This window comes from Acanthochromis polyacanthus, chromosome 6 (genome assembly GCF_021347895.1).
Source record: "Acanthochromis polyacanthus isolate Apoly-LR-REF ecotype Palm Island chromosome 6, KAUST_Apoly_ChrSc, whole genome shotgun sequence".
Classification (NCBI taxonomy): Eukaryota; Metazoa; Chordata; class Actinopteri; family Pomacentridae; genus Acanthochromis; species Acanthochromis polyacanthus.
In genome coordinates, this window is record NC_067118.1 from 8,435,810 (window position 1) to 8,457,996 (window position 22,187).

At 39.5% G+C, this 22,187-nt stretch overlaps 2 protein-coding genes and 2 non-coding genes across 5 annotated transcripts; all 4 read right to left on the bottom strand.

Annotated features, from left to right (window-relative positions):
- Positions 1 to 1,502: 1,502 nt before the first annotated feature.
- dnase1l1 (deoxyribonuclease I-like 1) lies at positions 1,503 to 12,058 on the bottom strand. 2 transcript variants are annotated; one of them, XM_051950153.1, is made up of 10 exons: positions 11,942 to 12,027; positions 10,185 to 10,298; positions 8,580 to 8,738; positions 8,091 to 8,179; positions 6,812 to 6,901; positions 6,112 to 6,224; positions 5,566 to 5,678; positions 5,316 to 5,473; positions 3,791 to 3,887; positions 1,503 to 1,947 (listed from the first exon to the last, which is right to left on the bottom strand). In XM_051950153.1, the coding sequence occupies exons 2-10, from the start codon at positions 10,266 to 10,268 to the stop codon at positions 1,804 to 1,806; spliced, it is 1,047 nt and encodes a 348-aa protein (XP_051806113.1). In that variant the 5' UTR covers positions 10,269 to 10,298; positions 11,942 to 12,027; the 3' UTR covers positions 1,503 to 1,803. The 2 variants fall into 2 exon arrangements, with proteins under 2 accessions (XP_051806113.1, XP_051806114.1); XM_051950154.1 differs by lacking the exon at positions 10,185 to 10,298 and having other exon boundaries at positions 11,942 to 12,058.
- Positions 12,059 to 16,572: 4,514 nt separating this feature from the next.
- On the bottom strand, positions 16,573 to 20,855 carry rpl10 (ribosomal protein L10). The gene is made up of 6 exons (XM_022219556.2): positions 20,731 to 20,855; positions 18,752 to 18,810; positions 18,188 to 18,295; positions 17,434 to 17,572; positions 17,097 to 17,259; positions 16,573 to 16,789 (listed from the first exon to the last, which is right to left on the bottom strand). Exons 1-6 carry the CDS (start codon positions 20,751 to 20,753, stop codon positions 16,634 to 16,636), a joined length of 648 nt encoding a protein of 215 aa, XP_022075248.1. The 5' UTR covers positions 20,754 to 20,855; the 3' UTR covers positions 16,573 to 16,633.
- LOC127534604 (small nucleolar RNA SNORA70) lies at positions 16,871 to 17,003 on the bottom strand. The gene has a single exon (XR_007942847.1). It is a non-coding gene; the product is annotated as a small nucleolar RNA SNORA70 (small nucleolar RNA).
- LOC127534603 (small nucleolar RNA SNORA70) lies at positions 18,468 to 18,600 on the bottom strand. Its single transcript, XR_007942846.1, has one exon. It is a non-coding gene; the product is annotated as a small nucleolar RNA SNORA70 (small nucleolar RNA).
- Positions 20,856 to 22,187: the final 1,332 nt, after the last annotated feature.

Genomic DNA, 22,187 nt, shown 5'->3' on the forward strand with positions numbered 1-22,187 from the left:
AAAGGTAGTCAACACGGGTCCCTTCACCCAGCCGGGGTGAAGGGATATGTGGGCAACACCCCCAGCAGCAGACCAAATGCTGCAGCCAGTGAGGAGGACCCCCCCCCCCCTTTCGCAAAAATTTCAACATTTCTGTTTTTTCTGTCAAGATGGGGTGCTGAGTGTACATTAATGAGAAATAAAATGAACTTTTTAGATTCTGGCAAATGGTTGCAATGACAGAGAGTGAAACATTTCAAGGCGTCTGAATACTTTCCGTACCCACTGTATCCTGTTCCAGTCTAACATACTCATGCAACACCACAGTTTCTCTCTTGGCACCCTGTTATCTGCTTTCTCTACATCTACAAAGACGCACTGCAGCTCCCTCTGACCTCTTCTGTACTTCTCTATCAACAACCTCAATGCAAATATTGCATCTGTGGCACTCTTTCTTGGTATGAAACCATACTGCTGCTCACAAATGCTCACTTCTGTCTTTTGTTCAGCTTCCACTACTCTTTCCCATCACTTCATTGCATGGCTCATCAATTTATTCCTCTGTAGTTGCCTAAAAAACTCTTAAAATTGGCACTAGCATCTTCTCACTCCCTAAGATCTTGTTGAACAACCTAGTTAGAAGCTCTACTGCCACCTCCCCTGGACACTTCCATACCTCCACAGGTATATCATCAGCACCAACTGCCTTTCCATTCTTCATCTTCTTTGATGCCTTCCTCATTTCACCCTTACTAATCTTTGTAACTTCCTGGTCCACAACAGTCACCTCTTCAATTCTCTCATTCATCAACTCTTCAAAAGACTCTTCCCGTCTTCCCACCACACTTCTGGCACCTGTCAGTACATTTCCATCTCTGTCCTCAATCACCCTAACCTGCTGCATGTTCTTCACATCTTTATCTCCCTGCCACCTCCAGTTTCACCATAAGCTGCATCTCCCTGCATCTCCCTGTACACTGGTTTTGGCGCGAGCTATCGCCCGATTTCGGAACGAGATTTGCTTTCTAGCGTCCTGAGATTTTATACAGACCACAACAAATAGCGATCACCAAGTAATGTGGAGGTTTTCGTTCACTTCTCATCTCTAGTATGTTGCGGGACACTCGTTGAGACTATCCGAGCAGGTCAGTGTGGGAAAAAAAGCACGTTAGGGCGGACTTTGACGCGGGGGGGGGGGGGGGGGGGTAAGTTGCCCCATCCTTTTCGCTAGCTGAGCTGCTAAGCTGCCTGCCTGGCTAAATACTGGAGCTATGTCGAAAATTCATTTCTCCATCACTCACATGTATGAAATGACAAAGGAAAACAGACCCCAGGTTGAAAAAAAAACAAAGTTCCCCTTTAAGTCCTGATAACACACCTGAGTAGGTTTTTGTGTTAAATTTAAATGTTGTGTTGGAGGAAGAAGAGAGAGATTTCTCATTTGTCTTGTGGTTTATGGACACAGTTTGCTTTTCTTATTCTTAGAACTGAAGATGTCTACAAAAGACAAAGTCGCCACACAGTTTAAGATCTGACCTTGTGTTTAATCCACTATAAATAATGCTCAAAACAACATTTCAACCAGAGTATTTACAACAGCTAAGTTTCTTATCAGAGAAACATTTTTATATTTGATATTTATGCAGTTTATTTTACATGACAACAGACTGTTTGCCATAAAGACAGTGATTATGCTGCAGGTGACATTCAGTGTATAAAAATTCTGCCTAAATATTTCAGAATATTCAGATTTTTGGCTCCATATGTTGAGGAATCATGAAGTCAGCTGTCCTCAGATTCTATTGCTGTCGGTTTATTATTCAGCTACCATGTTAACATTTGAAGGACAAAATGGACGAGGAAAGAAAAGAGCATTTTCTGATTTGTTGGTTTGTTTGCGCCACCCACGGGACTGTTGTCAATCTTCAGCTGGACCTCCACAGGGTAGTGGTCGCTGACATCCAGAGCCTGAACAGAAAACACAGAAACAACAGTTTGTCAGCATCAGCACACATAAAAAACTGAATTCTGTTTTTCTTTTTCTTTTTTTTTTTTTTTGTACTGCATTTACGCTAACAGCTAAATAGTTTTCCCAGCGTAATTGATGGCAGAATTATGTTCTTTAAAGCAGCGGTTCCCAACCCCTGGGCCGCAGACCGGTACTGGTCCATGGGTTATGTGGTACCGGTCCGCACAAAAAGAATAGATAACTTACATTATTTCTGTTTTATTTATTATTTGAGTCTGAATGATGTTTTATTTTTGAAAAATGACCGGATTCTCTCTGTTACATCCGTCTATGACTCACTCTTTACACATGTCAAGACATTTGTCTCAGTCACGTGATACATTACCGCTAAAAATAAACACACAAGCTAGCAAGATGAGTAAAAAACAAACATCTTTGGTAATTTTCTTTGCAAAGGGGAAAAGGCCCAGTGAGGAGACAGAAGAGCCTACGACTTCCAAGAAAAAGAAAGCTGCATTTAACAGACAACACCAGCAGTCCTACTTAAAATATGGATCCATTGTGACAGGTGATTCCCTCACACCAAACCTGATCTGCATGATATGCGGCGGCTGACTCTCTAATGAGGCAATAAACCCTTCAAAACAGTTTCACCTCTCGGAGACCAAACACTCTGCATTAAAAGACAAGCCTTTGGAGTATTTTGAAACAAAAAATTGGGAACAAGAAGGACAGAAGTAATTACTGAGGGTCGCCACATCAACAAATGCGAGTTCACTGAGAGCATCATGCTTGGTGGCTAACCGTATTACTAAGATTAAGAACCCATTCACTATTGGTGAAGAATTGATCCTGCCCGCCACTAAAGACATTTGCCGTGAACTTCTAGGTGAGTCTGCGGTTAAAAAGATAGCACAGGTGCCTCTTTTGGCTAACACCGTCACTCAGCCCATTGCAACGAGACGGTGCCATCTAGCGGTAGAGAAACCAGCTCAGGGCTCCCACTGATTCAGCCTTATGGTAAGTCATAGTTTTCACACACTTTATATTTGTTTTTGTGGTGTAGCTTATTGTGAAGGAATGTTTAAATGTCACCATAGTGACCAGAGAGCGTTTGGGGGCAGCGAGGATGCTACTCATGTTAAGTTGTTGGCGATGTTATGAGGACTCTGCTAATAAAGTTGCATAGGAGTACAAAGTGGATTCACATTTATTAATATATTTAGAAAATACTAGGGCTGGCCCGAATAGTGATTTCTGGTCTCCGGATATTCGGGCCCTATTAAAGACGAATATCCGAATATTCGTTCCGCCCCGTAACGTCGTTAAGTCTTGAGTTAAACTGAAGAATTCCCAAACTGTGGAGGTCTTCCGCATCTTGTCTTGTGTTTATGCAACGAAGTGAAGCGTGACTTCAGAGTCGGCAGCCACCCGGCCATTCGGGTGGTGGTAAAAAAACACGAATGGATGAGCCGAGATGAGCCAAACACGGTGGGATGAGCCGAAGTGGGCCGAAGGCGAAGGGAAGAGACGAGCTCCGAATATTCCTATTTTCGTCTGGGGGAGGAGAGGGTTATCACATAGACATATGTGTAAATGTTATACACATACAGTATGAAGCACAAAAACATCCAGACTCCCATCGGTGATCAGTTTCGGGCAGCAAAAGCACTTCAGTTGAGGTGAATGACAGACAAATGCTAATACAGAATGTATGTCTTGCAGCTTTTCTGTACTGAACCAGATCCTAACCTTTTCCTTCAGAACCTGCATCCTGATGGAATTTAATATGTATGAGAAGGTAAATTCACACACATACAGACACACGGGACTTCACGTTACCTGGTCCTCTGTTAGTCGATATGCTTCTTGGAAGTTAAATGGTTTGGCTGAAGAAGGAACAATTGCTCTGTGAAAGGTTTCTCCGTGCACAACGATCCTGTCAGAGCATACAGAAAGAAAACACGTTTTACCCATGTTGCTAATTTTTCAGAATATGAAAGCATGCTGAAGAGCTGAATTTACATAATCTTTTAAAACAAAGTCCTTTTCTGCAAAATACATACATTTCAAAGGAGTTTGCAGAATTGGGAGCCTCACTCATAGAATGGAGTTAAATTAGGGCCACAATTCAACTGAACAGAACAGCCTGAGTTTGAAAACAAAGCCTGAACTGAAAAAGGAAATGTGTAATTAAAGAATGAAGAAGTCAAATAAGTATTTAAAACAAGATTTGAGGCTGAAAGAAAGATTCCTTTTGACAAACAAAACACAGATATTGAAAATAATGTAATTTTGTTTTGATAATTTTTCGTGTTTTGGCCCAATGGAATTTACACTAATTTATTCCAGTGACATAAATACGTAAAGAATGTTTTTAGAATAAACTGTGTGAACTTTTGTTTCCTACAACCAAGTTCATTGGACCACTCACAACCATCACCCAGGGTAAATGACTGGCATCTGGCTTCACTCTAGCATGTGAAATTTTTGTTGTTTAACTGCATTTCCACCAGATCCAGAGTCCAAAAGTTATGTTTTACCTTCAAAAAGGAAATTTCCTAAAATTTCAAGAATTTTCAGGGTTGCTGAATGACAACTAGCATCTTCCCCAGCCTTTCAAAAAAATCTGAAACTGCAATACAAAATGAAAAAGTTTTCGTTCTGTTCTGTTCTCATAACTTTCTCAAAAAGTTCTGCAAAGTTCTAGAAATGTTTGCAGCTGGATGTGTTTTTTAAGCCTCCTGAATGTTCTTCTTAAAGGCAGAATAAAGTGTCAGGAACTTCTTACACTGTGGGAGTTTTATGGAACAACATTCTGTGTGTTGTTATTATGTTATCTCACAGGGATACTTTCTAAAAAATTATCTCAAGCCTCAAAAACATTTTCTCAGTGTTGGTTATGTTGTTATCAAGGAACCATAATCTGACAGCATCTTCCAAACATCCTTTGAGTGTTACAATGTTTTCTCTTAGTTCACTTTTAACATTATAGGAACATTATTTGCAATAATACATGTCCTTAAAATGTTCTTTACACATTAGATTAAAATGTTTTCTTTAAGACAATATTAGAACCTGTAAATATTGGTAGAAAATGTTGTGGGAAAGTTTTCTCCTCGCTTTCTGGGATTCATTTGAGCTGAACATCAGTTAATGCAAAGGTAGGCACCCAGTGACAGTCTAAGAACTGTGATACACAATGAGCAGGTTGTTAAATTCATCATTGTTTTGTATTTTGAGGGCAAAGAATGACCTTTGACTAGAACACTTTGCCTTATCTTGATGCTGCTGTGAAAATGCAGAGCACAAACAGCCGAAGAACGTTTTAGGTCCTCATACAGTTCCCAAACATGAGTCCTTTCACCTGTCATAGGAGCAGAATGTGGTCGATCGCACGGTGGTGTCGACGTCATCAGGTATGAGCCAAAAGAGGTTGCTTTCTGTAAGCAGCCGCACATACTTCCTGTTCTTCTTAGCCAGGTAGCCACAGTCGGCGTTGAAGTCTCCAAGAAGCATCACGTTCTGCTCACATCCACACAGCAACAGTCACAGTCAGACTGCAGCAGATAAATTACCTGAACTTTAACACTGTTGCTTTAAAAATGAAAGTTTACCTCGGTTCTCCACATCTGTCTCACACGTTGCAAAACATCGTAAAGTGCATCAAGCTCCTTCGTGGTGTTGCTTGGAGTCGTGTGCTGAGGGATGAGGGTGAATTCTCTAATAGCTGCAGGTAAAAATGGAAGGTGTAGGGAAAGAGGATGCAGGGAAAAGATGTTCAAACATCACCTCGCTGCATTTTTCATTATTACTCCACCAAGGAACAATGTGACGACTGGTGTTGGTTTGTCCGTCTGTTTGTCTCAATTCAAAAAACTTTCATGCAATTCTCAATCCGTATGTAACGTACACATGCATAACACATGACTGTGCTTACTCCAAGGTCATTTTGTTTGTGGGTACATCTATATTAAATGGACACATCCTATGTTGCTGTGATTTCTGATCATCAATAATGAATAAACAAATGCTGCATTTATTTTTAAAAGTGCTGCATTTCTGACAAAGCCATGTTGGAGAATAGCAGCCTTGGCAGAGTGCTGCGCTTTCTGAGTGTTTTTCTTGTCTTAAATGGGAATCCTAAGTGTCAGAAACCTCACCTGTTTTCGGGGCTTTGAATCGGACAACAAAAGGCTCCCTGGAGAATGCATCTACATCTCCTGGTTTATCATCTGGATACTGATACTGACCAGTTACTGTCACAGAGTCAGTCCTGCACGGATACAGAAATTACAATAGAAACATTACTGCCTGTACAGTCGTGATCAAAGGTTTACGTACACTTGTAAAGAACTGTGGCAGTTATGACTCCTATAACTCAAAATTTTCTATGATGGAAGCACTAAAACACGGGTCTTTGTCACACTACAATCATGCATTTCAGGTCTTTTATAGTTTCATTTTAGGTCTTCTGGAAATATAACAAAATCTGTTGCACCAAAAATATACAAACAGTGGTTTGAATTGTCAGTTGTGGTCATGTAGAAAGTTGTATTAATTAAGTTTTCTTAGTTTCCTGGCCTCTTAAGTTCTTGTGAGTGACATTGGTTGACTACAGCTGGTGACTCCTCTGAGCTAATTTAAGTGAGCCACTCATCAGACTCAGCCACGAACATTACAGTGGCTAAGTCTGAGGAGGTCAGCAAAGGTCTGAAAAAGCAAATCACTGACTTGAAGAGATGAAGGTCACATGGAGCCATTTCAAAGCAGCTGCAGATCCTAGAATCGTTCACGACTGTATCTGTGACTTAACATTTTAGTGCACTGAGATACAAAACAGCACAGACAGTTTCAGCTCACCTGTAAACAAACACATACTGCTCCTGGTATGTTTCAGACCTTCCCAGTCGCTCGCTGGTCACAGCGCTATACCTGTGTTTAGTGTCATAGCTGAACACAAAATATGACGTTAATGTTGCTTTGCATCATCTGAATCCCAAAGTATCAAAAATACTTTGTTGTAAAGACACTGATGGTATCAGCTAGACTCTCATTGGTACGTTAATTTCACCGTTATACCCTTTTCCATCCTCTTTGACTCTGATATCAGCTACAAACTGTAAAACACTCAAGAGATTTTCGATTTTGCTCTTTGAACTAATCATGTCTATCTATTCAAATAAATTTTATTTATATCATGCCAATTACAATTCAAATTGTCTCGAGACGCTTTACAGAACCCACATGCCTGAATCCAGTGGAAAACTCAAACAAATCTAAGCTTGTAATTGTAACGTCATTGAAATGGCTTTACTCTACATGTCTTGTTGAACAAAATTGCCAAAAATATACCATTTACGCTAAAAAGATTCTGTAAAAAACACTAAATTCTGTACTCCACAATGCCACAATAAACCCATTAGTGACTCAGCTGCGTGTTACTAAAATTCTGGATCTGGGCTGAGCTGCAGGCTGTGTTTACAAGGAGGAGAGAGGAGGAAAGCATGAAAACAAATTAAAAATGCAAAAATATTATAGTGAAAAGATCTATAGCATATACAGTCACCGTTTTCTCATACTGGTAACACCTGTGGGCACTTGGAAAAACATTGCACATGTTGATTCCCGTTTTTTGGATGTTTTTTTATAAATTGCAAAAGAAATAATCAATTTTTTTCTCTTTCTTGTAGGATTCAGCATTACAACTCTTATGCTTCAAGAAAAAAGACATTTTTAAGGTTTTAAGGTAGCCACGATTGTTCTGTTTCCATAGAGGCTTAGGACTTTATATTGCAGCAAAAGAAATTAAGATCAAACTGAGTGAAAGTATGATGGGAGGGGAAAAAACGCACAAAAACTACTTGAGGTTCAGAGAGTTAGTTGCCAAATATTGCCAAATATTGTTTGGGGGACATAAACCTTTATCACATTGTGGACACTCCCTTCTCTTCTGAAGACAAAATACAAGTCTCCTTGATGTAAATCCTTAAAATGTAGTATAAAGACTTCAAGGTTAGGGTAAAGGTAGAGATTAGATGTCTGAATAAGTCTCCAGGAAATCAGTGTCAAGTGTATTTATCTCTGAAGTGACAGAAAGGCAATAATGTGGATTTTAGTGTGATGGCGACTGGATAATCACCTCTGGAGGCTGTTGAGCAGCTGTGGCAAAGCTTTTCCTTTACTGTCTCTCACTTCCTGAAGCAAACACACATCATAGCGGGTAATGATCTGAAAGAGATAAGCAACACAGCCACAGGAACGTGATTTACAGTGTAACACAGGAGTAGATGCTGAAATCTTGGACAACAGGAGGATACCAGTTCTGATATAGCTTAGTGAGCACTGTGCTAGTGAGGTTTAGTCATAGATGTATCAGATATTAGCTGCATGTGGTGCTGCCAAACAATCGAAAAAGCCCTGGAACCCCCCAAAAAACATTTTGGAGCCCATTTTGCCTATTTGCTTACCTATAATTTAATAATTTTACCCAACAATATTAGAATAAGAAGTAAAGATATATACGCTGGCGTTTCAATAGTAACAATAGTAACTAAATAATCTGTGATATTTAAGACAAAGGTCAAATGTCAAAACATGCTCAACAAATCCACCTCTATCTTTATCTTACCCTGGCAAGAGTCTGCATAACTTCGCTGTTCTTGCTTTTGGACTCTCCAAAGCTGTGGAGGTTGAAGGCGCAGATTCTGAAGTCTGAACCCCCAAGAACATCGCTCACATCCGCAAGGAAGAAGAGCAGGAGGAGGGAAGATGACCTCATGGCCCTGAGCTGCAAGAGACAAGAATCAGGAGTGAAAACTTTATCAAACATTTACAAAACTGCATACTTTTTGGTTTTGCTGCACTAAAAGAGAGGCCGGTTCAAGTGGAACCAGGCGAAGAGATAAAAAAAAGGTTTTGCCTTTGAATAACTAACAATGATGATGATAAACAAACTCAGTTGCATTGACTGGTGGCATCTTTCTAGCAGTACTAAACTGAGCTAAACAGCTTTGCTTCAGCAAACCCTGACGAGGATATGAGCTGGCATCATCACTTGTGCATTTCTAGGACCTTTGTTTTTATTTACCACAGTGCCACCTACTGGATATCAAAGGAAGTGGCACATATCAAAGCAAGGACTGCATTTCTGGCCAAGATGGACAACAATCATAGTACATACAATGTGAATCAAGTTTAATTTGTTTAATATTAAAAACAATTCTGATGCCTTCAGTTGGACAGCAGAGTTATCCATAGCTTGCCAAAGAAGGGTCCTGTCTCGCATTTCTTCAAACTTTCAGATATCTGTTTGAGATCTAGTGACTATAACCTCCATAGCAACTGCCTCCAGTGTTATTTTACCTGATAATGACCTAACTGTACTATTTGCTAAGCATGCATCTCTTAGGAATTGAAATTACAGGACAGAAAGTAGAATTTGGGTTGAAAAAAACCTTTAAAACTAGAGAGAATGTAGGAATGTAGGCACACTTAAGGACTTTAGAAAGTATTATTTTGTGTGGAATAAATCCTTAAAACTATACCTCGTTAGTTAGAAAATACTATTTGTGTGGAATAAACCTTTACATGGAGAAGTACCTGCAAAGAAAGCAGTACTTTGGGTGGGATAAACAGTTAAAACCATACTCTGCCAGTCAAAAAATACCAGTTGTGTGAAATAAACTGTTATAACAAGTACATGGGCAGAGAATTATACTTTTGTGGAATTTGGGCATATAGCTACCAACCAATTCAGTTTGTGGCACTATTGTACAAATCAAACCGTGTTGTATTTTTCCACAACACTCATCTGATGTTTCTGCAGTACTGATGATGCAATTTTTCATTTGTTTCATTTGTGTTCCTCAAAAAGTTTTAGCACCAGTCACCACTGCCTAATTCAAATTCATTTACCTCAGCTTATAATTTAGCTTAGTTTCGAACTAACTAGTAAAAATACAAGTACACAAATGAAAACCTTGTGGCTGCAAATAGGCTGGGTGATGCAACCGAGAAATACCAGATCAATGGAAACATGTTTGTTGGGCATAAACAATTAGTGCATTTAAATACATCTGTGTATGGATATTTTGGTCCCAGAATCTTCCTGTTTTCTAACTGACTCAGCACCTACAGTGGAGCTTCCTGATTTGTACAAAGAATTATGAGCCTGCATTCCAATTACAAGCCTGGAAAAATTCTACTAAATGTGGGTAGTGGTTAGCACTTTCACCTTGCAGCAAGAAGATCCCTGGTTCAAATCCCGGCCTGGGCCTGGGATCTTTCTGCATGGAGTTTGCATGTTCTCCCTGTGCATGCGTGGGTTTTCTCCGGGCACTCCGGCTTCCTTCCACAGTCCAAAAATATGCTGAGGTTAATTGGTTACTCTAAATTGCTCGTAGGTGTGAATGTGAGTGTGATTGTTTGTCTGTATATGTAGCCCTGTGACAGACTGGTGACCTGTCCAGGGTGTCCCCTGCCTTCACCCGAGTCAGCTGAGATAGACTCCAGCACCCCCTGCGACCCAAGTGAGGATAAAGCGGTGTATATAGGGAATTGAATGGAGTTTCATGCTAGCTGTAAGCTAATCAAGTAGTTTCACATTTAGAATACAAATTCGAAATGTGGCATTAATTTACACCACTATTTGGCAAAACAGTAAACAGGTGTATTTTAAAGTGACATATTATTTCCTTGGAGAACATTACAATAAAATTAATGAGCAAAAATGTAAAAAGGACTAATGAGGAGGTTTTCATGCAGAGGTACATGAAAGCTGTTAAGCTTTAAGCTGTCTTTAGCATCCAAAAATGATAATGCTATCAATTTCTCTTGTATTTTAAAATTTCACACAGTTGATTTAGACCCAACAGATAGTTGGTCGTGGTTCTATACATTAAATAAATATCTTGTTAAATGAGACATAACTAGTTAGAGTCAAACCAAATTAAATTAACATTAATGAGTGAGATGGAAAGGTGTTTTGGCTTGTTTTTCACTCAGAGCTACATGGTAGTAGTTTAGCTGTATGCTATCCTAGCTCTGCATTTTACACACAGACATGCGATTGCTATCAATTTTTCATTTATCACTTTGCAAGACAGCAGATGAGTATATTTTAAAATGTCACACTATTTATTTAGAGTCAGCACAAATTATAGATACATTAATGAGCAAAAGCGACAAGGTTGTTTTTCATGGAGAGTTAAATGTCACACAGTTTATTTTGAGCCAAGTTCTACTGAAACAAAAAATAATTATTAACACTTGCTGAGTCTTGTTGAGCTATTTTGTGAGTTGATACAGGTACAGCTGTTCATATCTCCTAAAAATAATATCCAGAGTCACATTACTTATGTCATGGTTTTTTGGTTATGGTCACACAAGGTTTGACATTTTATTTTTTATTTGTTTAGTTTAGTTTATTGACTTTTTCCTGAAAACCTGTAGCAGATTAAGAAGCAGGAAGGGCTTGTAGCGCTGCTCTGATCTGGTGAGTTTGTTCAGGCTCGGGAGTCAAACTAACCTGATGTCAACAGAATTATGGTCAAGTTCAACATGGGGTTTACCACTCCTAGTTACACTTCTGTTTTCCAACTAACAAATATGTGACAGCTTTAGGCAGCTATACACCAGTAAATGTCTGTCTTAGTTTACAGGAAATCTGTTTCCATTTGAACAGCACTGACAGATGACAGCTACAAATCTGCTGAAATGTGAGCTTCTGTTAGAATCACTCCTGTGTTTTATGTCCAAATCAGCAACATACAAAGTCTCAGCTGAACATATGTTTAGCTTGTAGAGTCTGTAGTATTTCCTTCAGCTCTCTTTCGCTGTTTATCTGCCTCAGTCATGAACACACACATGGACTCTCTTTCAGTAACACACAGGCATCAGATTACAGGTCACATTCTCCAATAGGATTCTTTTTTCCTTAGCTTCGGTAGTCAAAGAATTAGAGTAAGTCAAAGAAAACCAGCAGCAACTTACCCGCTTTGTTGTTTCTTAAGCTTGTAGGGTCTGTTTGTTTCTTGCTCCTCCTTTCTAATGATTGTCAAAGTTAGCCCAGCCAGTTGGTTTCCTGTGGGTGGGACTACAGATAGTCTAACTGCAGGCTCCAGCATACGAGTTATGTTGGGGCAAGAACTTCTCTTAGCAGGACCAAAGATCAGAAAAACAGATATCATAGGTTGCACTTAATGAATAAAACAGGAATATAGATATTAAATTCTAGTTTTCTGACTTTCAGTTAGTTTTTGTTGAGCAGATTTTAAATGGCCCTTGTTCACACATATCCTAAGAGCTTCAGTAAAAAGCAGGACTTCTCCTTTTGGTTGTTCAAGCCGTTTCACATCCCATCCAAGAGCCTTTTCCAGTTCAAACAGGCTGATGTGAACAAACAGTGGTTCACACAAGTATAAAACACCAAAACACAAGCTGAGCAGCATATATGCAGTCCAACGCAGGGACAGAAGACTAAACAATGGCTCCACAAGCACAACCCATTAGATAAATTAAACTCCTTTGATGACAGCAATGTTCCCAGTCTGGACAGAGAACAGAGATAATTAGAGGGAGGAGTAAAGGAAGCAATCTATGTAAACAAGACAGGGGGTCTGCAATACCAATTGAAATCTTTCCCCAGAAAGTTTCACCATTAATGTCTTAAATCACCTCTGACCTGGCAGTTTCACAACCATTCACTCATCAAGATATGTGAGTCCTCTGTTATCAGTAAGTCATTGATCATGTGAGCTGGAGGTGATAACATACACCGATCAGGCATAACGTTATGACCACCTGCCTGATATAGTGTTGTTCCCCCTTATGTGGTCCAAAATACTCTGAACCATTGGACATGGACATGAGGACCTCTCAGGGTGTCTTATGGGGTCTGGACCAGGACGTTGGCAGTGGGACCTTTGAGTATCAAATTTGTTCCACTGCATCCTGTTGATGATTGATCAGAATGAGCTCTAGGAAGTTTGGAGGTCAAATTACCATCCTGGGTGATTGTCATGTTCCCCAAGATATTGCTGATTGTTTGATGCTTTTGCGATGTGGTGGGGTGCATTTTCCTGCAGGGGTAGGCCACTGACATTTGGGATTTCCGTATGCATGAGTAAGTGTGCTTGTTCTGGGACGACGATTATTTGGGTTTCAGATGTTTGCCGTGTACCAATGACGTATAGGTTGGATAAATGAGACCTGGCCATTCAGACTGAAGTCGCATGGCAAAAGATCCAATACGTATCGGAATTAGGACCACATATCCAAGTGGCATGGGTCGCATTTGAAAAAATCAAATCTGTGTTGTTCAGACTGTCATGAAAAGATCAGATACAGGTCGCATAGGAGCAAAAAATCGGATTTGGGTCACTTGAGCCTGCATTCTGAACGTAGCCTATGTCTCATCAACACGGATGACAAAATCCAAGGAACACCACATAGTACCATTATGATCAATGTTGTTCACTTCACGTGTCAGTGGTCATAACGTTGTGGCTGATCGGTGTACATCTGAGAGTGCTCATCAGTCAGTTAAACCTGAGGAAGTGTCTTGAATGAGAAGTGAAATGTCTACAAGAACCAAGAGAAGAGTCTAGTTCCTTTTACTATGATTATTGTGAGCTGGATTGCTGAGATTTTACACAGACATTTACACCTATATCATTTACTGGTTAACTAGGTTAAGCATTGCACTTCCAGGAACCCAAAATTAATGTCAAATGACACATTTGCCAAGGAAATGCACAATTGCAAAAGTTTTTTGTTTTACAGGATTCAATTGTAAATTATTATTATTAAATAAACTTGCTTGACAACTCAAATTAGTGTTACATGTAGAACTACAGTATTATTGTATGATTTGTTCAGTCAACTGAAAAAAATCAACACTTTAATAACATCTACTGTATCGTATTCATGTGTCAAATTCTCTATTAATGAAAATTCATTGGCACAGACACGTCATCTCAGGGAACTTTACACAGTAAGATAAACACATTACAGTATTTTAGAAGTTTTGTTACTTGTTTGACTGAGGCATTTAAAAAAAAAAAAACTTTATTCTCTTGGTGCTGTTTAGCAGGACTTCTAGTGAACCTCCATGAATATGATTTTCTGACCAGACACAGAACAATCAGGGTTAAATTGATCATATAAGGACATGCAGTGACACAGAACATGATACAGAATAACAAGATGATGTTCTTCACAGAATAATTCATTTCTTAAAAGGTGCAGAGTTACCATCACTATTTAAACACAGTTTCAGCTTTTTTAAATGAAAAGCCGCTTTACTGTAAGAGGAAATTTATTATGATAGTATCTCACATGTGGCAACAGAGGGCACTAAAATACAGTCCAATCATAGACTCTACAGACAGTCTATGAGCAGTGTCGCCAACTTAGCGACTTTCTCGCTAAATCTAGCGACTTTTCAAAGCTCCTAGCGACTTTTTTAGGTCAAAAGCGACTAGCGACAAATCTAGCGACTTTTTCTACCGTTTTGGAGACTCTGATAGGAAAACTCAGCTCATTCTGCAGTTACGGTTTTCAACAAGCAGCAGGTGCTGCTGTGAACTTCTCCCCCTCCCAGAGCACAGGCTGTCAGTCCAGTAACCCCACAGCAGTCTCAGTGAGGGGAGGGGGAGACCCACATCACTCCGCGGCCAGACGATAGATGAATCGCGCATGCGCAAAGTCACTACAGATCCCATCCAGACTTACGGAGCCATATAAACGAAAATGTTTCTTCACTGTCATGCTAAAATAAACCACAGCATTTAGCCTCTAGTACAAAACATATTTTGGGTGTTTTATACTCATTTTTTGGTCTATTCCACAACGTTATTCCTCTCTCATACGGGAAATATGCAAATTAGGCGATGACGTCATTTAGCGACTTCTAACGACTTTTAGGACAGCCAACAGCCACTTTCCTTACTGAGGAGTTGGAAACAGTGTCTATGAGTCCAACCACAATTATGAGGTTGTTCTAGGATCCAGTGGTGGTTGAGGCTGTTGTTAAATCTTTAGAGTAACAGAATTCTTATTTTGTCACTTTTCTTTAAAGAAGTCCACTAGCATAAGGGTCATTAGAGAATTGAAGACATTTTACATCCCACTTTAAATTTCAAGTAATCCGTTTACAAAATAGTAAAACATGCAGTTGTTGTGTAAATGTACTTGTCCTGAGACCAAATCTAAAAAAACAAGGAGAAAAGAATGTTTGAAAATATTTTTTTAAATACCACATAAATCTGGAGTTCCCCCTAAAATGCCATTTTTCTCTTGTCTCACTCCACTGATGATCAAACTGAATCTCAAATAAAACTGTTAAAATGAAATTGAAATCACATTTTTTGGGGTCATTTTCCCCATTGATGTCTCTTGTAATTATGGGAACATTTTTTAATCAACATAATATATAATAATAATTATCATGCATGGAGCATGTGTCCCACAATAACCCTGTTAGCATAACATTTTTAGCTGGTAAAAGAAAACCGTGAATCACATGAAACACTGGAATTAACATCAAACTGGTTTCTTAAAGAATGGGCAGAGCAAAGCTACGTCCTCTCTTCATATTTTCATAACATTGTCAGCCTTGATTGAATGTCTCATTCTACCTCATATTATCAGGTCAGACTAATTATTTTTTCCATCAGTCAAGTTTGTCCTCTTGGTCAGCAGTAACAGCTAGCTAAATATGTAGCTTCTACTGCTGAGAAAAAGATCACATTAGCATGGATTAGCAACCCTGTTACTGTGATTAGGGTTAACAAACAACAAAACATGGAATAAAAATAGTGCCATTGATGTGTAAGCTGATCCAATCAAGCCTTTGATAGTTTATTACCCATTATTGATAAATATGTAGCAGAAAATTGTAAAAGATTTATTTATCAAAAATCTTGGAAGTTCACATGTCCTCCAATTCTGGAATGACCCATCTAACAGGAACTGTCAAACTTCAGTTTAGCTCCATCTGTTGGGCCACTGGGCACAATTTGAGATGCTGTATTCTGTTAGAATTGGCCCAAGGACCCCCAGCAATCCTATGTGCTGCAGATCTTCAAGGTCCTCCAGCGACCCCAGGTACCCACGTACCGACCGCAGCGACCTCAGATGGTATCCTATCCATTCAAGAAGCCCAGCTACCATCTCAAGGTGCTACGCCAGAAGTTAGATTTCTTTTTTCATGTATGTAATTTGTTTCTTAGGCTACAAGTTTGTTTTAGTGTTTATTATATGCCAATATATGCACTATGAACGGCAACTTCATGTTGTGTGTGTCGTGACCTTTATACAGGTTTGGATCAATAATATGCCACTGAACTGAAACTAGATTGTTTTATGGCTGCAACACAGTGCACTGATTTGAATTACATTCCACCTTGTTTACCTGGTTGCACAGAGCTGCCATCTAAGTATTAAATCAGGGAACACTGGCAGTAATGATCCATGTCCAGTCATTTAAATGAAAGCCATTTCTCCAGAACTGCAGAGTTCACCTTTAAAGTCCGAACACACCTCGTACTAAACATCCCAGTCTAGATACAGTTTGGGAGTGCATCTATCCTGATAAGTGGAAATCAAAGCCATGACCACAATCACTTTTGTAATCAAACCCACATTTATTGGTTGTCTGGTCACAGAAAGCTTGCAGCAGCTCTAGTTGGCGTGCAGGGCCTTCCAGCGGGACAGAGGGCCTCTGCTGGGGATGTACTTCACCCCACAGCCGTCAGGAATCAGACGCTTCTCGGCCATCATGTCGTCAAAGTCGCAGGCGTTGAACTTGGTGAAGCCATACTTCTTAGAAATATGAATCTGAAGGTAAGAACAAAGTCAGAAGTCAACCCAGGCTTAGAATTAGCAGAATTTAAGGCCAGTTTCAATTGGCTGAGGGAACTTTGTCTCAGTGGTCCCTTAAAGCACTCAGCACCTCCCAGCTGAGGACATACACAACCAAAGAGTCGCTGTCTGCAGCCTTTGCACACCAGAAGCGCACATGAGCAGAACTGGTCGGCTTAATAGACTGCAGAGCTGTATCAGATAGCATTACAGATGCACGCTAACTCAGCTAGCTTTCATCTGGAACAAAACAAAATCGCAATCAACAAGGTTTGAGCATTACCTTCTGGCGACCAGGGAACTTGAACTTGGCTCTACGCAGAGCCTCGACCACGTGCTCCTTGTTCTGGGCCTTGGTACGCACGGACATGATCACCTGACCGATGTGCACGCGGGCCACGGTGCCCTGGGGTTTACCGAAAGCACCGCGCATACCAGTCTGGAGCCTGAGAGCCACAAGAACAAAACATTACCGAAACATCCCACAGCACTTGGCTGAAAACTCCAGGAACAAAAGGCAATTTAAACACATTTACATTTGTGCCGTGCATATGAATACAGAATCTAAATTTCAAATCATTACATTTAGCAAGAATTATACAAAGATGAAAGATTCTCACCTATCAGCTCCAGCACAGGATAACATTTTGTTGATACGGATGACATGGAAGGGATGCAGACGCATACGGATGTGGAAACCGTCCTTACCGCAGGTCTTCACCATGTACTTGTTAGCACAGATACGGGCAGCCTCCAGAGCTGCAGAGGTGACAGTAGAATGTAAGGGACACTAGTATTTCTGCACAATGAATGTACAACAGCTCACCTCAATGAACAACTACATACGGAAAACAGGAAGAAAACCTACTCTAAACAACCAAAACCTTATTAATACACACATGCAAATGTTTCTCACACACACAATTACATCTAAACACCTGAAGTACTGTACACTCGTATGCATCCTGTACATTATGTACGTAGAGTGTGTTTACATGCAAAGCAGAAACCTCCTAAAAACATAACGCTGCTATTTCTGCATATAAAACCATACACTTCATATCCCAAAACATACATCCAACACATAATCACATCAGAGGAAGGAAAAAGGGCTATTTTCATCATCAGTTCATCGTCAGATTGTTTCTATCCCATTTACCAATTTACTGACTAATCAAACTGCACCCTGGAAGTCTGTGAAGCTCCAGGAGAAGTTCTGAACTGTTTATGTTTTATAAAGTTCAAAAAGACCCCAACAATTCCATTTCTAATGATACAATGAAGAAAAGCAGCTCATCCTCTTTGGGGACAGTAGTAGTAGTTTTTGTTTGCATGTACATCTGCAAGTTTGGTCATGACGCCTCAACTGCTCACCTTCTGAAGACAGCTGCTCGTACTCATCAGAGACCATGTGGCCGCACAGAGGGAACTCATCTACCTTGGCCTTCTTCCTGCCCAAGTCGAAGATCCTGATCTTGGGATCTACACAGAGCAGAGAAAACAAACAGGCAACAGTTTAGTAACAGCTCTTTAAACTATACAGTCACATCTAAGCTTTACACTCTTAAGATTTACATTCAGACATTCAGATCACTGCGACCAACAGTAACAGCATAAGAAGCAGGCGATGGATTATCCAAAAGCAACAATGATAGTTTGTCTCAGTGGTCCCTTAAAGCACTCAGCACCTCCCAGCTGAGGACATACACAACCAAAGAGTCGCTGTCTGCAGCCTTTGCACACCAGAAGTGCACATGAGCAGAACTGGTCGGCTTAATAGACTGCAGGAAAAAACAACAGACCACTGCCACACGGTCACTTTTAAGTCAAAACAGCATCATATTATTCATTAATGGGCCAAAAAAGCAGCTACTAAACGCTGACTTCCTACATTTTGAAGTCAACACTAATGATGAGTAAAGAGTGCAAATAGCTTACCTGGCACACCCCTGCAGAAACGGGACTTGGGGTATGGCTTGTTCTTGCAGTAGCGATAGCTGTGGGAGACACAAAATGGAACCTTTTAGACATATTAGCTGAAGACACTATCACAGTTTAATCTGAATGAATCTTTCAGTCAGTAAATCTAATTAACCTTCTGAACACTAAACCTACAGATGAGTTAGAATGACATATCATTATTTTTAAAAACAACATAAAAACAAGCAATTGTTGATTTTTAGTTTTTCCTATTGTCCTTAAACTAATCTTGTGTGATTGGAGGTTCAGTCAGGATAATTCATGTCACCTTAAAATTACATTTTCTTAAAATCTTTCCAATCGACATGTCTCATTTGAAAACTAAAATAAATGTAGGACAGGACTTTATATCGCAGTGGAAAAATTAACTAAAGTGACAAGTATGATGAGAATAAAATTCACTACTTGTTGGGGTTTAGATGGTTTAAGACTATTTAAAACTCAGTGCTTGTCCGAGTCTTTTCTTTCTGTAACCTCAAACTCATTCATTCTAGGTTTAAACAGCTAGCAAATATAGCTGATTTTTAAAAACAGGCCTTGAAACGTTCTGAGAAGTGGACACTGTACTTTTAAACAAACATTTGTTAAACAAGAGGACATTACGCATTTGTTGGGGACTAATTTCAGCAGGACAGTGTTTGAGGAACTGAGTCAAAATGACCTACAGCAGCAGCATTTTTAGGATCTTGACACATTGGATCCAGCAGTGTTTGGATTTAATCTGACAACTGCATCATTTTACAGAAATTTCAGAATAAAAGTTTTTTATAAAATGTGAGGAGCTTTGATTCTCACAAATTAAGGTCATTAAGGCCCAATTTCCTTCTGTGATTAGCTCACACTCACATCGCGTTTAGTGCCTTGGACTTTGTCTAAGCAACTTAAAATAAAACAGTAAAATGTGTTTATTATTACTGGGCCATAAGCTGCTATTAAAAGATAGTTACTTTAAAGAGGTCACGTTCTACATGTAAGTGGAAAGCTTTCCAACACACGTTACTGCTCCTTAATTTACCATTTCAATAATATCCGCAACAGTTTTGATCAACTTTAACACAGAATGGGACAACAGATGAGGGCTACTTTATTGTTACTTTTTAATCAAACCCCCAATTTAGACACAACCACTGATGTAAAGCGCATTTTTGTAAATATAACGTACATGTGTCTCAGTGCTACAGTGGGATCCCTGATCGCTTTTTTTTATTTATTTTTTTATCAGCAGTGAAGCTCTATGGCAAGAACGAAAAATATACAATTTTAGCAACCTTTTGATTAAAACTTAACTTTAATCTGAGAGGTCTATTCATCTTAAGGACGAATATACCAACATCACAGTCCTGCTATCATCCATAAGAAATATTTAATAACATTTGTGGACCTAAAATACAAATCAAACTGTAGTGGAAGTATTTTTCAAGAGTGATGATGGGAAGTAATAGAAATATTATAAATGCTTTTTGATGTTTAAAGTGACTAGCTTGCAACAGCTAGTACATTTACAGGGCTAAATTAAACCAGCTTCCTTACAGAAAGCAAAATCACTATTAACCTGACGATACAAAGCTTTCTGAACCGCAGGTGTAACGCAGATTTTCGTATAAAGAGTAAAAAAAAACACGCAGGTTCTGGAGTTTAGTGTCAGCGCTAGGTTATTTGCTAGCTTAATGCTAGCTAACGTTACCTCAACAAGCTAACACTACCTATCAGCGAAGTGACATTATGACATTTTCGGGGAGTATTACCATTCATTACAGCTAACAATAACAGTTAACAGAAAGCCAAGTGTTTACTGCTATAACTGAACCACGGCGTGTCTAGAGGCCTGCCGGTTTGCCCTCATACAGTCCACATGGTGCGGACCCGGAGCCGCTGCCATTTTCCTCCGACTGCGGCTCCCTCGGCCCGGCTTTGAAACCATAAAGAAGAGGACTTACCAGCGGGCTGGTCGGCGGCCCATGGTTGCGATCTGTAAATTAACAAATAAAGACGCGTTACTTGGTTAAATTGGGGCTCGGATTGGAGAAAAATAACTTTTAATTTGCCACTTTGATGGAGAGCCGAAGAAAACGCGCTCCCACCACGCACTCACCTAATGGAGGAAAGGAAGATGAAGCCGCTTCCGCTTCGTCACATGGACATGACCTGTCTGGGTTTAGTATATTTTATATTTATTACTACGTTATTTTTTATTCAAAATGTGCCATTTGTGATATAAATTTGGGAATATATAAAAATATTTAAATATACGGTTGATGAAATGTATTTAACGGCCGTTGACACGCTTCAATTGAATGCTGGGAAATGTAGTTTTACGCGACATCTACTTTACAGCCACGTTACAACTACCTTAACCTAGAATTTAGTCCACAAAGAGCAATATATAGTTTCTTTTAAAATAAGTGTATTGGTAATAAGAATAAAATATAGCTGAATAGATTTAGAGGGTAATTAATACATGCCAGACTCCAACTTTCTTATTATAAAACTACATCTAAAATCCTGTAAAGGGGGACTCTTACCTCAGGACTAATTTTCATCAATACAAACATGGTGCATATGTGCAATAATAGCATGCCCTTTTTAACTGATGTTGCTTGAACTTTGACTGAAGCACAGCTAAACACAAAGGCCACATATTTAACCACGCCTGACGTGTACGTCAGCGGGGTTAATGCATTCGCTTCGGCATCTGGCTGGCTGGGTAAGTATGCATGTGTGTGGGTATGTCCGTTCAGATATCTCTGCAAGTGCTGAAGTCAGGATGATCAAACTTGACACTGAAGATCGGTCTAAGGTCCCCTGCTCAGTTGTGGAGTTAGAGGTCAGCAGATCAAGTAGGAAGGAATATATGTAGGATGATCAAAATTGATACAGAGTATCATGCATGGGCGTGGTTCTGCCCTCTACTGAGGTCTCCTCTAGTTTATTATTGTTTTCATTTTATGATTCCTACAACACTCTTGAGCTCAGATTTTATATGAGATTGCCGAGTAGTTAAAGTAGTATTAGGGTTATTTAAATGGATAGGAGGTGCTCGCTTCGGTTCTTCTCTTTAAGAAAAAAAGAACACTGAAATAATCACCAGCTGCCATAGTTTTTCAGACTTCAAGACTCAAACACAGCATCATATCTGTGCTGAACTTTATACACGTGTTCTCTGATTCAGGACCAAAATTCTTTAATTTTAGATGATAGCTATCAAGAAATCCTGACCAATTTCTGTCGTTTTTTATCCTCTGAGCTTTGTTTTGTACATGTATTCAGATGCCATTTTATATGGGATGTTGTATTTATATACTTTATTGTATTTTTTATTTCTTGTACACATGATCTTGTGATTATTACACACGATTAAAACACAAAAGCACAATCATGCATTTTGGCTCTTTCA